General features: G+C 40.8%; 2 protein-coding genes across 4 annotated transcripts in view; one reads left to right on the top strand and one right to left on the bottom strand.

Annotated features, from left to right (window-relative positions):
• Positions 1 to 10,378, top strand: part of LOC100880451 (uncharacterized) — an 86,974-nt gene extending 76,596 nt beyond the window's left edge. For all 3 annotated transcript variants that reach the window (XM_076531370.1, XM_076531369.1, XM_012281445.2), the window contains 4 exons: positions 3,646 to 5,464; positions 5,524 to 6,071; positions 8,626 to 8,746; positions 8,856 to 10,378. In XM_076531370.1, the coding sequence (XP_076387485.1) occupies positions 3,646 to 5,464; positions 5,524 to 6,071; positions 8,626 to 8,746; positions 8,856 to 8,892 (2,525 nt within the window). In that variant the 3' untranslated portion in view covers positions 8,893 to 10,378. The remainder of the gene's footprint in view (positions 1 to 3,645; positions 5,465 to 5,523; positions 6,072 to 8,625; positions 8,747 to 8,855) is intronic.
• Positions 9,299 to 15,339, bottom strand: part of LOC100880562 (uncharacterized) — a 45,870-nt gene continuing 39,829 nt past the window's right edge. The window contains exons 3-5 of the mRNA XM_003701651.3: positions 10,490 to 12,394; positions 9,922 to 10,120; positions 9,299 to 9,475 (exon numbers count right to left, since the gene is read on the bottom strand). Coding sequence (XP_003701699.2) covers positions 9,427 to 9,475; positions 9,922 to 10,120; positions 10,490 to 12,394 — 2,153 coding nt within the window. The 3' untranslated portion in view covers positions 9,299 to 9,426. The remainder of the gene's footprint in view (positions 9,476 to 9,921; positions 10,121 to 10,489; positions 12,395 to 15,339) is intronic.

The raw sequence follows: 15,339 nt of genomic DNA, 5'->3' as shown, positions 1-15,339 counted from the left end.
GAAGTTTGCTTTAATAGGCCACGGTTCTGCACGGTGTCACGGTGTCTTCTTCTGGAATTAAATTGCGGATTGTAACGTGTCACCCGTGCCTCGTAGCTGTTCTCTGGATACAGTTCTTCACCGGTTACCGGCGACGTCGCGTTGTGTAACTGTTTTTCCGTCGCCTGCGTCGCGACGCCGAACGTTCAAAAGACGATTCAGCGGGAAACGCGAAACCGCGGAGTTAGATTCCATTCAACTGGAAATTTCGTTTCTGCTGATATGAACCTGACTGCGCCGAGCTACCGGCTTGATAACGCTCTATACGGATCGTTTCAATGTTTGCAGTTTTCTTTCAAATTGAACGGTTGCTTCGCGTTTCTGAGGCTGATTGAAAATTCTCTTTTTATCGAACGGTAAAGTCACATTCTGATGTTACTGACTCAGTAACTTTTTTTTTAATAACTGGAGTTAGCAGTTATTTTTGTTAGTTGTTATTAAACAACTTAGAAGTTTATTATGTAATTTGAATTAGATAGTTGTGTAATTTAATGGGTGGTTCAAGATTGAACTTGTGGAGCACATTTTTAGATTTGATTGAAAATTCTCAACCTTTGAAAGGAACAGTAAAATATCATTTTGATATTACTTTGAGCAGTTCATTTTTTTTAATTGTAATAGTACTGTAATATTTATTAGCAGTTATGAGACAACTTAGTAGGTTATGTAATTTAAATGAAATAGTTATACAATTTTAGGGGTGGTTTGAAATTTAACGTTTAGATCATGTTTTTAAAGCTGCTTGAAAATTGACCATCCTTAAAAAAGAAGTCAAATCTGATTTTGATATTTTAGGTAGGTTTCAATAATTGTATCAGTTTCATACGTTTACAATAATTGTTAACCAATTTTGATTATAAAATAATGTTCGCGTGCTATTTATTTATACAACATTATATAGGTAGGTTTTAATAATTGTACTAGCTTCATACGTTTACAATAATTGTTAACCAATTTCAATTATTAAAATAATATTCATATACTCTTTATTTATACAACATTATACAGGTAGGTTGCAATAATTGTACCAGTTTCATACGTTTACAATAATCATTAATCAGTTTCATTTATAAAATAATGTTCATATACAAATTTCTACAAAATTATATAAACGTAAATATTTAATCAATCATACAATAAAGAATACGTGGTTCATTAATCAAAATAATTTCCATTTTCCCTGAAACCTTCATTATCATCAGCTTATCAGGTACGTGGTATTATCTCGATGAGGCCGGATGCACGTGACACGATTAATTAATTAAAATGCATTGTCATTACGTGCTCCAGGCTAATGGAGAACACGTTCTCCAACTCACGTGACGTACATCCAGCAAAAAATGTATGGATTAATAATTTTGAAACAATTTATCTTCAAGAAATTTTAATAGATTGTTCGTATACGTATACGGTCCCTTTGTCTCGCTATTATCAAACAAGAATAACCATAGTCAATGTAATTGTAATGATGGTCCGTTCTGTGCACAGTTGATTAATTAAGGAACTAATTAATCAAGGATAAAGCGACGACACCACACGTCATCGCGATCGAACCGTATACGATAGATGCACGCGTAAAACACATGCAAGCTTTGATTGTGCATCGGATGCACGGATGCAACTCGTTACCTTAATGAGAGTATAAGGCATCGCGCTTGTCACGCTGCATTCGGCTTATAATGAATTTTCCTGCTTTATACGACAAGATTGATTCGAAGAATTACTTGTCGCGTTGCGCGCCGTTCGTTCCGAGGCTTTTATCTTTCAATTTGCATCACGGTACAAATGCATCGCGATGCATCATAATGCAAGTCAATCTTCATCCTAGCTACGCTAAACTGGAGACTTCTCTCTCCTTCAGAGAGTATTTCAGAAAATGATTAAATTGCGGCACATCAACAATTGCATTGTCATTTTGCGATGGACTTCAGTTTAATTGCATACAAAATAAAATAGGTATAGCTTGAGTATAGTTCAGTCTGTGTTAAAAATATTAACGTAAACTTTACACTAGTTTTCTAAAGAAGACTTCAGTTTTAATTTGATATCTCGTAAGTGTCATTTTGTGATACTTTTATGTCATGAATTCGTATTAGACTTTCCGAAATCAATTGTTAAATACCATCTCTTCATTTTCATTTTTTAATTTTTAAATCAGCTCAAGTTAGGGATAACAACGGGGCGTTAATACGATTATTTTCAGCAGGTCTTAAGCTTTAATTTGGTGTGTTACAAGTGCAGTTTGGTGATACTTTTATGTCATGAAATCATGTTCGAATTTTCATGTTTCAAAATTAGCTACTTGATATACAGCAAACTGTTAAGTGGTCTTCAATTAAAAAATTAGTTTACATTCAGAATAGTACTGGGGCATCTATACAGCTATTTTTAAGAAGTCTCAACCTTTAATTTGATATACCGTAAGTGTCATTTGGTGATACTTTTATGTCATGAAATCACGTTCGAATTTTCATGTTTCAAAATTAGCTACTTGATATATAGCAATCTGTTAAGTTGTCTTCAATTAAAAAATTAGTTTACATTCAGAATAGTACTGGGGCATCTATACAGCTATTTTTAAGAAGTCTCAACCTTTAATTTGATATACCATAAGTGTCATTTGGTGATACTTTTATGTCATGAAATCATACAGTTATGTTTCTAAGTTAAGTATTTCAAACGACTACTATAATTAGATATCCTATATGTACAATTTCTGTAATGAAATCACGTCAGACTTTCTATATTTCAAAATCGACCATCTGACATACAATTATCGTTGAATCGGCCGTCACGTCGAAGCAACGATGACACGTGCGGTCATTAAAGAAATCGTACGGCAACGGGTTAACGAGGCCATATTGCGAGCCAGTAGTCCGTTTGTCGCTCGCAGTGCCGCGTGCGTTATCGCAAAACACGTGTTCCCGATACCTGAGCAGCCTGACAATCGTTCGCCATCGTATAGGAGCGAATGGCCCGGCCCCGTTAACCGGGGTGACACCTCGAAAAAGTAGTCCCAAAATACGCGGAACCACCGGTCAACCAGCTCGTCCCCGCTGCTTCAGCTTCCTCTTCGTCGTTCTTGGGGGCGACCATATGTCGACCGCGAATGCGGATGCCGACGGGTGGTTTTTCGTTCACGCCGAGATGGCCCGGTATCTCTTCTTCTTCTCATTCTGCTTCTTTATTGAAACTCGCGGGAATGCTTCAATTCTGAGAAAACACTCCAAACGCACTTTTGCAACTCGCTACTTTAATTACAACTTACTTAAAGCTCTGAAAATCCTTATTCTTAGCAAAAATAACGGCATTCAATTTTAACGATGATCTATTGCACAACGATTTTAATATAAAATCACCCTTCATTGTATTTTTGATGAACAGCTAACTGAAGTGCCTGATCAATCAAGATGTGATCTGATCAAGTTTTATTGCTTACATTTGTAAAATGTCTAAGCATCATAATCTCCGTTCAAGAAACTTGTATCGTTTAAATAAAAATTTTATTATAGAAATGTCTTTAATACTTGAAATACTTCGAACACTTTTAATACCTGAAAGGCAACTAAACTGTTTAGTGAACCAAAGTGTGGTCGAATTTTGCAGGCTCGAGTTTCGGTGTCTGGGGTCGCAGGATGAGCAAGAAGATAGACTCGTTCCGGCGGGCTGGTTCCCGCGAAACGATCTGCTCCATATCCGAGAAGCCCGACAGCGTGAACAACAACAACAACTGTACCGCAAGCAACAACAACATTTCGAAAGCAGACAAATCACTGCCAGATCTCAAGCTAGACGCTAAAGCAGAAAAGAGAATACCGGGAACGTTTCACCGATCACCGTCACCCTTCAAGTCCTTCTTCATCCGCATGGGTTCCACGGGGATGCTGAATTCCGCGAAGAGCAACCGGCGTTCGCAAAACATCGACGACAGACTGAAAACGATCGAGAAGGAGAATCTGTTCCGAAGTTGCAGCACCAGCCAGTTGAACACCAGTCCGACCTACGTGAAGGGAGACGACCCTTCGGAAGGGATCGACCTACAGATCGCCAGTCGCAAGGACAAAACCGTGTCCTGCGACAATTTGGCTGGTCGTCAAACGGACGACATGTTTGACGAGCATATCAACGATCCTACAGCGTCCCTGTACCCTTTGGGAAACCCTTCGATGAGCAGTTTCAGTCCCTGCGACTTCGACCAGTCGCGAAACGAGTCGTCCATGAGGAAGAGCAGCAGCTGCGACTTCAAGGAGGCCAAGAAATCCAGCTTCCCGTACGCATTCCTCAGGTCCAAACTGTCCGTCCTGCCCGAAGAGCGTCACAGCACGTTCGCGTCGAAAGACGAGCGACTGTTCAAGACCGCGTCCGAGGAGCATTTTCCGACCCTGAAGGTGGAGGACACGTACACCGGCACGACGACGCTGGGACGTCGACGTGCCAGGAACGGTAACATGACCAGAGCTGGGTCCAGCAAGTGTCAGGAGCCTTCGGGGTCCAAGTCCGGAAGGAACTCGTACGCCGAATTTCGCAGGAGCTCCAGCAGGTGCGAGGACAGGTATAGTCTGAACTCGAGCCACCTGGAGAGGATCGACGACAGCTTCCAGCAGGAAGACACCGGCTGCTACGGGTCCTACGATAGCAGTCCCATGTCTCTCCGGGGTAACAGCACCCAACATGACAACACCAGTCAGGATAGAGTGGACTTTACCGGACGAATGAACGATTCCAGATTCTCGGAGACCTCCTCGTTGAACGTGGATATTGACATGGTGGCCACCTTGAGGAACCACAGGCGGAACTCGGCGCCCAGCGGAGAGCAGAGGCTCTCGTCTCACTACGTAAGCTCGAACGAGTCGGGTTACGACAGCGATGGACCCAGAGGAGAGTCCGCGGCCGCCTCCGAGAACGAGGGTCTGAGTCTGAAGTGCACGGACAGCTCGGACACCAGCAGCGTAGTTGATTCCGAGCTGGAGAAACCTATCAGAAGCTCCACACCGAGCGAGGACCAGGAGAACGACACTAGGACGAGGAAGAACTCTGAAACGGACGCTGTCAGAGCCGGCAACCCAGAACTGAACGATGGACTCGACGGACTCAGGTGGCATCAGAGCAACTCTGGTAGGATGCTGCCTAGCATTCATCAGACTTACGACGATGTGGCGATGAATTCCCAGTTCCCCGTTTGCGGGAACAGTCTGAGTTCTCACAAGTCCCTAGACATCTCGCCGCATCGCATGAGACTGCAGCAGGACAAGAGCAGGTTCCTCAGCGACATCATCCAGCCGCCAAAGAGGGTGAGGAGGTGTCGACTGGTGCAGCTCCACAAAAGGGACCCCAAGGAGAGTCTGGGTATCCGGTTGGCCCAACAACGTTTGGGAGAACTGAGATACATCGTCGTTCAGTTGGAGAGCGACGGAATAGCTCACAGGTAAGTCAAACTATATTCTAGTTGTTCGCCCGAAGAAAACCTCGAGTCGTCTTCTTCAGGGACGGTAGACTGCGACTGGGCGACGAGATCGTGGAGGTCGAAGGCAAGGAACTGAAGACTCTGGAGAGCCTCGAGGAGGTCCAGGACTTCCTCAGGTCCTTCACGGGTAACAAGATACGTTTGATGACCGCGTACGAGGAGACGGTGCCGCAGGTGTACGTCAGCCCACCGACGTTGCCCGGCGAGTACGAGTACCTGGAAAACGCGAAGAACCTTTCCAACCTGTCGTTGATCGACAGCGAATCGAAGCAGCTGGAACAATCCGGCAACAAAGTGAACGATGGAGTTCAATCGAAGAGGCCGGACTTTCTGCCACTTTCTTGCTTGTCCAAGGAAAGAAAAGGCGCTGAGAGCAATCTGGAATCGACGACGGAACCGCAACATTATCTGACGAGGCACATCGCTAAATTCGAGAAGGGATACGGGAAACCTAGCCTCGGGTTCAGCGTCGTGGGCGGCAGAGACAGCCCTCGCGGAGAAATGGGCATCTTCGTCAGGAGGGTCTTTCCTGGCGGACAGGCGGACGTCTCGAAGTCGCTGTTTCAAGGTAAAACTTCTCTCTTTAAGTTCTACATTTTTCTAACTTATGAATATTCGATCTTTTGAATTTGTGGATCAAGTTCTGAATCCTTAAAGTCAGATTAGCAAATCGTCAGTTCTCTGTGCTGAGTTAGTGGATCAATAGGATCTTGTCTAAATTGGTGGGACGTGCAGTGGAAGCTAAATTCCTCGAAGTGCACATTTATCAAACTCAGCAAGTTATTAACCGGTTAAACTGAACCGTATGATCTCATCAAGCTTAATCGAAAGGATCGATGCACCTAACTGATCTCAGTGGGATCTAATCGAGGACTCCTTTTACCTTTATTCCTTTTACGGCGTGGACGTATCTGGTACGTAATCTCACGTTACCATTCCACCGATACGATGACGCAATCGAACGCGAATCGTGCAAGGATCTCGAGCTACGTCGACATAGTTCACTATTTCAGGATCAAGCTGTGTACCTGGCCGCGAACGTGGAAGGAGAAGATCGATGCGTCACGTACGGGTCGTTGTCGTTCGTGCATTCACACCGTGGTCGCATGCGACACATCTCGAATCTTTAATCCGAAGCCTAACGTCGCTTGCATTTCTAAACAGCCGAGACATCTCCACCTTTTTCGCTTCCTCTCGCTTACGCCTCGCGACGTTTTTTTCTTCTTCTTCAAGCATGACCGCCTATCTTTCTTTTCCCGCCTTTTGTAACAACTCGCATGCCACTGGACTTGGCTCGTCAACCTCTGAACGCTTTGTCACCGCGATCTTTTCTAGCGTTTTCTCGACCTACGCTGTCAACGCTCCAGCTGAACGGAATTCACGCTACGAGCTCGCTTCGTGGATCGTTTGAACAGGTATAAAGAGAAGAGGTCTGATCACGGACAGAAATTTTAATGAACTTTGTGGAGTTGCTGGAAAGGTCTCAAAGGATTTCGTTTAACTCTTCAGGGATGATTCTTTGGGGGAATGGGGTCAGGATGCTTTAACGAGGATAGAAGTGGAAATGAACTTTTTACTGTAGTTGTGTTTACATCTTCAAGTCTTTATTGTCATGTTGTCATTTTGCATATTCTTCATATTGTCAAATTCTATATAAAATTTGTCATTACTACATTCAATTTTTAAAACTTGCAAATCTTCAAATTTCCAAACACAAAAGTTTCATAAATTGCAACTGTTCAAAAGGACACATTACTGAATTGAGAGCAGTTCAAATTAAAAAAAGTGCAATTGTTTTCAAATTCTAATATTTGCACCACTTCTCACGCCACATGAACCGACCTCTTTCTATATTACCAATTGCTATTGTTCTATCCGTAGCAATATAACAAGAGTCAATTGCATTAATCAGAACTAATCACCGATTTAACACATCCTCCAATAACGTTTCAAATAATACCCACGTCTGCCCCGAGCTGCATAATCTCTAGCGACGTCTATGAATTCATTATCATATATTATCATACAAATCATAATTAGATCCCCAAATTCTTGCATTTCTACGTTTCTGAACTGACGTATCCCTAAATTCCTGCACATCAACGAACACCTGTGTCTTTATATTTTCAGATCCCTAAATTCCTATGCCCCAAAATTCCTATGTCCCTAACTTCGTATGTCGTCAAATTCTTATGTCCCGAAATTACCATGTCTCCAAACTCCTGTGCTCCCAAATTCCTAACTCCCCTAAATTTCAAATTCCCAAATTCCCAAATTTGTGGATTCCTATATCCCTATATCCCTATAAGTTCCTACATCTACAAAATATGAATGTCTTCGAATGCAAAAGTCTCCAAGTCCCCACGTCCCTAAATTCGTGGAAAGAAGCGATCGCAGCGCAAACAGGAAGAACGATCGCGGACATTAACGTCGAATCGAATTTCGCTTGCACGCGTGTCAGGCCATCTCCTACGCGATTTTTGCGAGGCTCCCGTCGCGGTAGGCGGCAACACGTTATATAGGAAGGTTTCACGCAACACGTTTCGAGTTTCAACCGATCCACGTTGCTTTTTACGAGCACGCGAACGAACGTCCGCGGTTTCCTCGTGCCACTGCACCCTGCCGCATGCTTGCATAACGGATCGTCGCGAGTTTCGGTTGCATAAGTACAGGATCGATGCATCTCTCCAACTGCTCGCTGAAAAGCTGCATCATACACCCTAGATGCGATCGAAATGCTTCATGCTGTTTTATTAACTTTCTATAATTAATTAACATTTCAAAATTAATGAGATTTATTGGAAAATATGAAAGTTTAGGGATTTCTGAAAATTTTACATTCTTGGATTATTGATTTTTCGTGTCCCAAAGTTTTGTCAGTTTTTAGATAGGTAGTTAGCTTGTTAGATAATTAGATCTTTAAATTCGTAGGTTTTGTAATTCCTGTTCAGGTAGATTTTTAATTTTTCATACGCGTGGATTCAACAATTCTTATATCTCTATTGTCATCAATATCACATCGTGTTTATTTCTTGCTAATTTGTATTTATTGTCATAATTCAAAAAATATAAAAATGTTCTGTAACGTCTACCAACACGAAATTTTACATTTTATTTTTCAGGTGACGAAATTGTAAGCTTGAACGGAAAGGTGTTGCGTGGTTACACGCATCAGGAAGTGATCGAACTGTTTAAGGCTGTAAGGGAGGGTCCTGTTGAGCTGGAAATTACTAGGAGACATAGGTATCTATCATGATTGTTCTTGTAAATAATTATTTATGAAATTATAATTATAGTATGAATGTTCGCTAGATAAAAATATATGATATGGAATTTATTGTTGCTGTTTCAGGTATCCAAAAAATCAACAAAAATCCGCGCCATGCTGAACGGTAGGCGTCGTGGACGAATCTGCCCACCGGAAGTGCTCTTTCGAATCAATTCTAAGCGACCTAATCGCTGCCAACGAAGTTTTAGGATTCTAGTCTATCTGAACGAATCTACGATCTTTGATGATGTTTGTTTCGATTAATTTATTTAACGCGGTGTCGCGGTTGCATAGTGAATAAGTTTATTATCAAATGTTTATTATTGACACTATAATTATGATTATTATATTATATTATATTATTATATTATGACTATAAGATTTTATACGAATACGTTATAGCAGCGTGAAAATTCACTGTATGCGATTTCTTTTTATTATTATTATTATTATAGAGGACAATAAAGAGGTCGTAATTTTAAGGTGCTTTTAAAAATCTGCTTTTGCAAGAACGTTATCTGAAACAGTTATTAAATAATAATTTTATTTCAATGAAATTTTACAAATTTACAGTATGTACAGGTCCCGAAATCATTTTTTACAACGGTAATGGAGTTCTCTTCTGCTTTATACAATCTTCTTGTACAATGTTGCTTCACGCGTCGACGAGCAAGAGGTCTGCGCACGACTTAGCCTTCGTTGTTCTGAAACATATTGTCAAATGTTACTGCAGTTCTCTGCATTTTTATATCTTTTTTATGACATAGTTGACACATATTCTGCTGGTTATATCACAAATGAAACTCCCAGAAAAAAGCAAAGCGTTTCATTTCAAAAAATTGCACATTTGAAAGAGTCATTGAATAACCAGCATAATTTATGTCACTGAATTTTGTAAAATTTTTACTTCGATTTTACGTTCAATTTTACAGACTGTCTCTGATACAGTGGTGGGCAATTTCCAAATTTAAAAATCCGATACCTCAAATGATTTTACATTTGAATGTTTCTTGTCTATCAAAATTTAAACTCGATCTGCCCATCACTGCTTTATATACCGATTTTACTAATAAATAATTAGAGTTAAATCTGACAGACCGATAACAATTGTAGATCGCAGTCTATTAGAGTACAATTCTACTATACTCACTGTAGTTCCTTGTTTTTAATGCGTCTGCAAAGATGTAACGCAACCGGTCCGGTTTTAATATTTCGGAAAAGCTGGACAGCTTTTCTGTGCGTCAAGTCGTGACAAACGTGGCCATTGACTGCCAAAATCTCGTCCCCTGCACGCAAACGGCCATCTTCCGCGGCTTGCCCCCCGGGCAATACCGATTTAATAAAGATACCTGTAAACACGACACGCTAAAAGATTCTGTCAACGAATAGACTTCGCAGTCCAAGTACAACGACATAGTATTAACAAATTGTTTAATAGTATTAACGATAGTGTTTATATCATAGCAAGCTTATGTTATCTACGTAGCACGTAAGAGACGAAAAAATTTCACTTGTTACTAAAATCTTTATACAAAAATTTATTGGTTCAATATACTGGTTCATATTCATGTTGTACGAAGATACTCAATACACTACGAATACTCCTCGCTTGTTCACATTTAAATTAGCAAAGAATCAAGACAAAAAACTACAAACGCTGTTTAGAGAGATGCGAATGTTATCGATCAAATAAATCCTGCCATTTCTATAAAACTCACCGATGCTCCCTTTAGGACTATCGCTCCCCCCCACGATGGTGAAGCCCAGAGACTTCTTTCCAGGACCCTTCTGGAACACCACCGTCATGAACGTGGAGACGGTGCTCCTCGGCCTCCTGGGCAACGTGCAAAAATTCGAAACACTCTGCGACCCATTATCCACATTCACCACACTCTTCTCCGAGGAGTTGGACCTATTACACTCGTTCCTCTTATCACGATGTTTGCTCTGACGCTTCCTGAACCGCGACCTGGGTGAATTCTCCAAGATAGTCCCATGTCCGTTCTCCATATGGACGTTCTCATAATCGACGCTGCTCTCCGTCAGCTTCTTCTGGGTCTGATCCATAGCAGTATACCTGGAGACCACGATGTCGACGTCATCGGGTCCGCTACCGCTGCCAAGGATCCTCCTAGCCTCCACCATGCTCAGCCCCCGCAGTCTTTTACCGTTTACGATCAGAATCTCGTCCCCTATCCTCAAGGTACCTTCCTTATCCGCCAGACCATTAGGCACCACGTGTGCCACCAGGTATCCTGGACTCGATTCCGCCGTTTTAGCGATGAAAATCCCTAAACACTGATCAGAGCTCTCCCTAGGCAGCTTGACGACCATCGTCTCCGTAGCATAGGACCTGTTCCTGACCACGGGTAGCCTGGCGCTCTCAGATCCCACAGATTCGCTGTTGAGTCTCTCCATGACGTCCTTCCTGTCCGGCGATTTGTCCTCGCGGTTGATCAGCTCGTTGTTCGCAGCCTGGCAGATCTGGCTGGAGGAGTCCTCGAGAGCACTCACCCTGGACATGTCCCTCCTGCAGCCCCTGCCCTCGTTCCTGCTGCAGTACATGTCCAAACTGGAGAACAGCCTGGCGGTCCTCTCGACGTCCACGATGGAAGACGAAGGCTTCCTAGGTGGCAGCTGTGGCGGTGAGCTCAAGGACGAGTCGTTGAGACCCGTTAATAACCCGGAAGCACTACTGCTGCATCTGTCGTCGAGCAGGGAGCTGGTGGCCGAGTCGTTGTCCAGGATTCCGGAGTCGTTGTCGTCCTGGTCCTGTTCCTCGTACAGCGGGTTCGTTCTGAGCTCCTCGAGACCCGGCAAGGTCCCGTACGAGAAGCTCCTCAGTCTTCGTCGCTCTCTGTCCTTCGCGTCCTTCTTGTAGATCTTGGCGATCAGCTTACTAGTGGAGCTCTTCAAGTACCTGTCCTGCATCGCGCGGAACTTGGCCGCCAAGCAGCTGGACGGCGTTATGCTGTCGAACTGAGTGCCGTCCTTGAATGCAGGCTCCTCCACGCTGGTGGACACCTCAGGGTCCACGGACCTCGAAGTTTGCTCCGGGACGAGCTCTTTGCTCTTCCTCCACTTACGGTTTTGGGGATCGCTGTTTTCAATGATGCGGTCTTTTGGCAAAGCCTTCTGACCGGGAGGAGGACGAAAGCCCAAGAAAGAGAAACGATCTTCTTGGTGCTTTCTGTAAGGTAGCCTACTCTGAGACTTTGAACGCTTTTTCCTTTTAGCTTGAGTCTTCTCCTCCTCAATGATGTCTTTCAGATCCGACTCGCAGACAGACCTACGGAACTCGTTTCTGGTGAGGCCATGTTGGTCCAACTCGCACATGGAACGGAACTGCAGCTTCTCAGGATCCTCCTCATCCTCCTCTTCGTCTTCCTGTTCGTCGTCGTCGGAGTCGCGGTCCTTGAAGAAGCTCAGCCTGGTGTTCTTTACGCGGTCGAGAAGAGGATTGCGTTTCTCGCAGATTCTTCGTCTCTCTTCTTGGATTCTTTTCTTGTCTTTCTTGGTGGGGGTCCGCTCGGTCGTCACTTGCGATGTCTGCACGTTGTAGCAGTTCCGCTCCGACTCGGAACTTGACGACTTCCGGCGAGCCCATCGCACGGGGGACATGTCTGCAATAATTATGATTTATTAGCAATTTTATTGGCGCTGTACTTATTAACATTTTCTTAGTTAAAAATTAACGCAATTATTATATGCAATGATGTACGAAATTGTTATGTATAAATGTACACAAAATTATCACGTACTATTATGTACAAAATTATTGTATAATGTACAAGGTGACTTGGTAACAATTATTATTTAAAATAACTCAGCACTCGGTTATGAAGGAGAACATTTTTAATTCTTTCATAAAATATGTTGGATTATTATTTATGTATTATGTATGTATGTATACACATATGTACGAAATGTATCACTTATTTAAATGTACACTAATTTTTAAATACATGTATTAATTTTGAAAAACAACTTCTGAAAAAATCAAGACAATGTATCCTCTATTTTCTGTCATTGAGTAAAAAGTGACCTTGAAAAAACTCGATCAAGAACACATTTACTACCTCAGAAAATAATATAAAAATAATTAGATTCGTCCAATAAATCTCTTCGTACCATAATGTATTTAAACCGTTTATTAATTCAATTAGGTTCCGAACTTAAATACATCCTGATGCAATTAGAGATCCTGCATTCTGATTAAAGACATCCTGATACAATTACAGACCCTGATTAAGGATCTCAGAACCGATCTTGATTGCACTTAGATTCTGATAAAATCACGTCTAGTTAGCGAGTTATTTTAGATAATAATTTTCACTCACTCTGTACACCGTCTTACACATTTCACTGACACACAAAGTCGAACGAATTGATTTACGAAGAAAGGAATCGTAAAAGTAATTACGTTTGAGGAAGCGATGAATACAAATGGGATTCGCATGATCGCGGTACAAAAATCTGTCGCACCAAACGTTCATGAAGCGAAAGTCCGTCGAGCAATGACGAGAAGAAAATGATGATCTTCCTCGAAGCATGACATTATATGAACAACGACGGAGTCTCGAGACGGCAGGATGTGTGTAAGCCAGGACATCCCGTATGAGCAATTTACTTACGTGAGTATGTTGCTCGAGTGATAGTGAAAAGAGTCGCACGAAGAAGCGGAAGTCGAAGAAGCGAATCGGAAGTAACGGCCTACGTGAATTTCTTTGAGAATATATCGAATATATTTTCTAACTTTCGAACACGTGTTTCGAGTACTTGCAAATTTTTGCTGGGAATTTATTCTGGAAGAGAAACGTTTGATTTCTTTTAGAGACAGTTTTTAGTGAACATAGAGAAAGTATTTTGAAAATAATATTTTGGGCCTTGTAATAATAAATTTCTTTGTTTATTAATAATTCGGTGTGAATTCCTCTGTGGCAACTTTTGTCAAATTAAAGACATTTGACGTTTGTATTTTTCTGTTTTTAATTTGATCTAATGTAGAAATGTTGCAAATTTATTTTTAATGTTTTTGACAACGGGAGATTAAGGATTTAAGGACACTTTGTATGCTTGAAATAAATAGTTGCTTCATTTATTTGCGTAAACTGCGGATATTTATGCAAATGCGTATTTTGTATGCTGCATGTTATTTACATAATTTGTGTGAGACGCAGATGAGTGAATATTTTGTTTAATAATTTCCTGCATATTTTACATATTTATCCCCTGTTGGCAATTTTCTTTGTAAATTTGTAGGCAATAAATTTTGATAAAAATTTATGAATAAAGTACGTACGTTATAATTAGTTAATTAGTTTATAACCAACGATCAGTTTATAAATCCCTTCATAAATAAAAAATTTAACTAAAATCAACCGTTTTAGTAAAACCCTTTGCTAATACAATAGTCTTCTCTACGAATATTTTCGAAATAAAAAGAAAACTTTCAAATTTTTGAAAGGAATTCTTACAAGTATTTTTAAAAATAGTTTCAATGAATTTTAAGTAATATTCGAGTGAAAGTGTTTCTCGTAAATATCTGCTGTTTTTAACGACACGAAAGTAACATTTTTTATTTGATAGTAGATATTACGTGAGAATTAGAGCGAGTGACACAATTGTCATAAAAATACGAGACCCAGGTCAGCGTTTCGTGGTATTTAACGTTTCGCACCAAAAACCGCAGGGATGTCGTAATCGTTCATAGAAATGCGTTGACTAACATTGTGGTTTTCCGGTGAAGGTGTTCTGTTGGCACTTCGTGTTCTCTAAGATAACCGAGTGTTATCATGAAGCATCACGAAGTGACAATTTTAGTTATGGTTAGATTAATGAGTAAGAAAAGTAAGTACTGAGGGAGATGCAATAGAAGTTTACTACTGGTTTCATTGCGGAGCATATTTTTTAAAGATGTAGAGTCTAATAATTATGTAACTTTGTAATTTTGTAATTTTGTAATTTTGTAATTTTGTAATTTTGTAATTTTGTAATTTTGTAATTTTGTAATTTTGAAATTCTGAAGTTTCAAATTTGCAAAATTCAGAATTGTAAAGTTATAAAACTTTTATAATAGCAAAATTAAAAATTTGAAAAATTCTAAAATGTCTCAAGGTTCCAAAGCTTCAAAATTTTAAAATTCTAAAATCCTTAAAACTCCTAAAATTTCTAAAGTTCCTAAAATTCCTAAAATTCCTAAAATTCCTAAAATTCCCAAAATTCCCAAAATTCCCAAAATTCCTAAAATTCCTAAAATTCCTAAAACTCCTAAAATTCCTAAAATTCCTAAAATTCCTAAAATTCCTAAAATTCCTAAAATTCCTAAAATTCCTAAAATTCCTAAAATTCTTCAAATTTCTAACGTTCTATAATATTCTATAAAGCAATTTTATAAAGTACCAGTTTATTAAACCTTGCAGCTTGTTTGTCACGGTTGTTGCTGAGTTCATCGCGACGAATCTTTTTCTGTCGTATCGTAGACCACCATGATTTATCTGCAAAAACGGACTCTCACGGAGTCAACGAGGCTTCGCGAAGTTTCTTCGCTTTCGAAAGCGTATTTAAT

Source organism: Megachile rotundata, chromosome 4 (genome assembly GCF_050947335.1).
Source record: "Megachile rotundata isolate GNS110a chromosome 4, iyMegRotu1, whole genome shotgun sequence".
NCBI lineage: Eukaryota > Metazoa > Arthropoda > Insecta > Hymenoptera > Megachilidae > Megachile > Megachile rotundata.
This window is presented reverse-complemented; position numbering and strand designations above follow the sequence as displayed.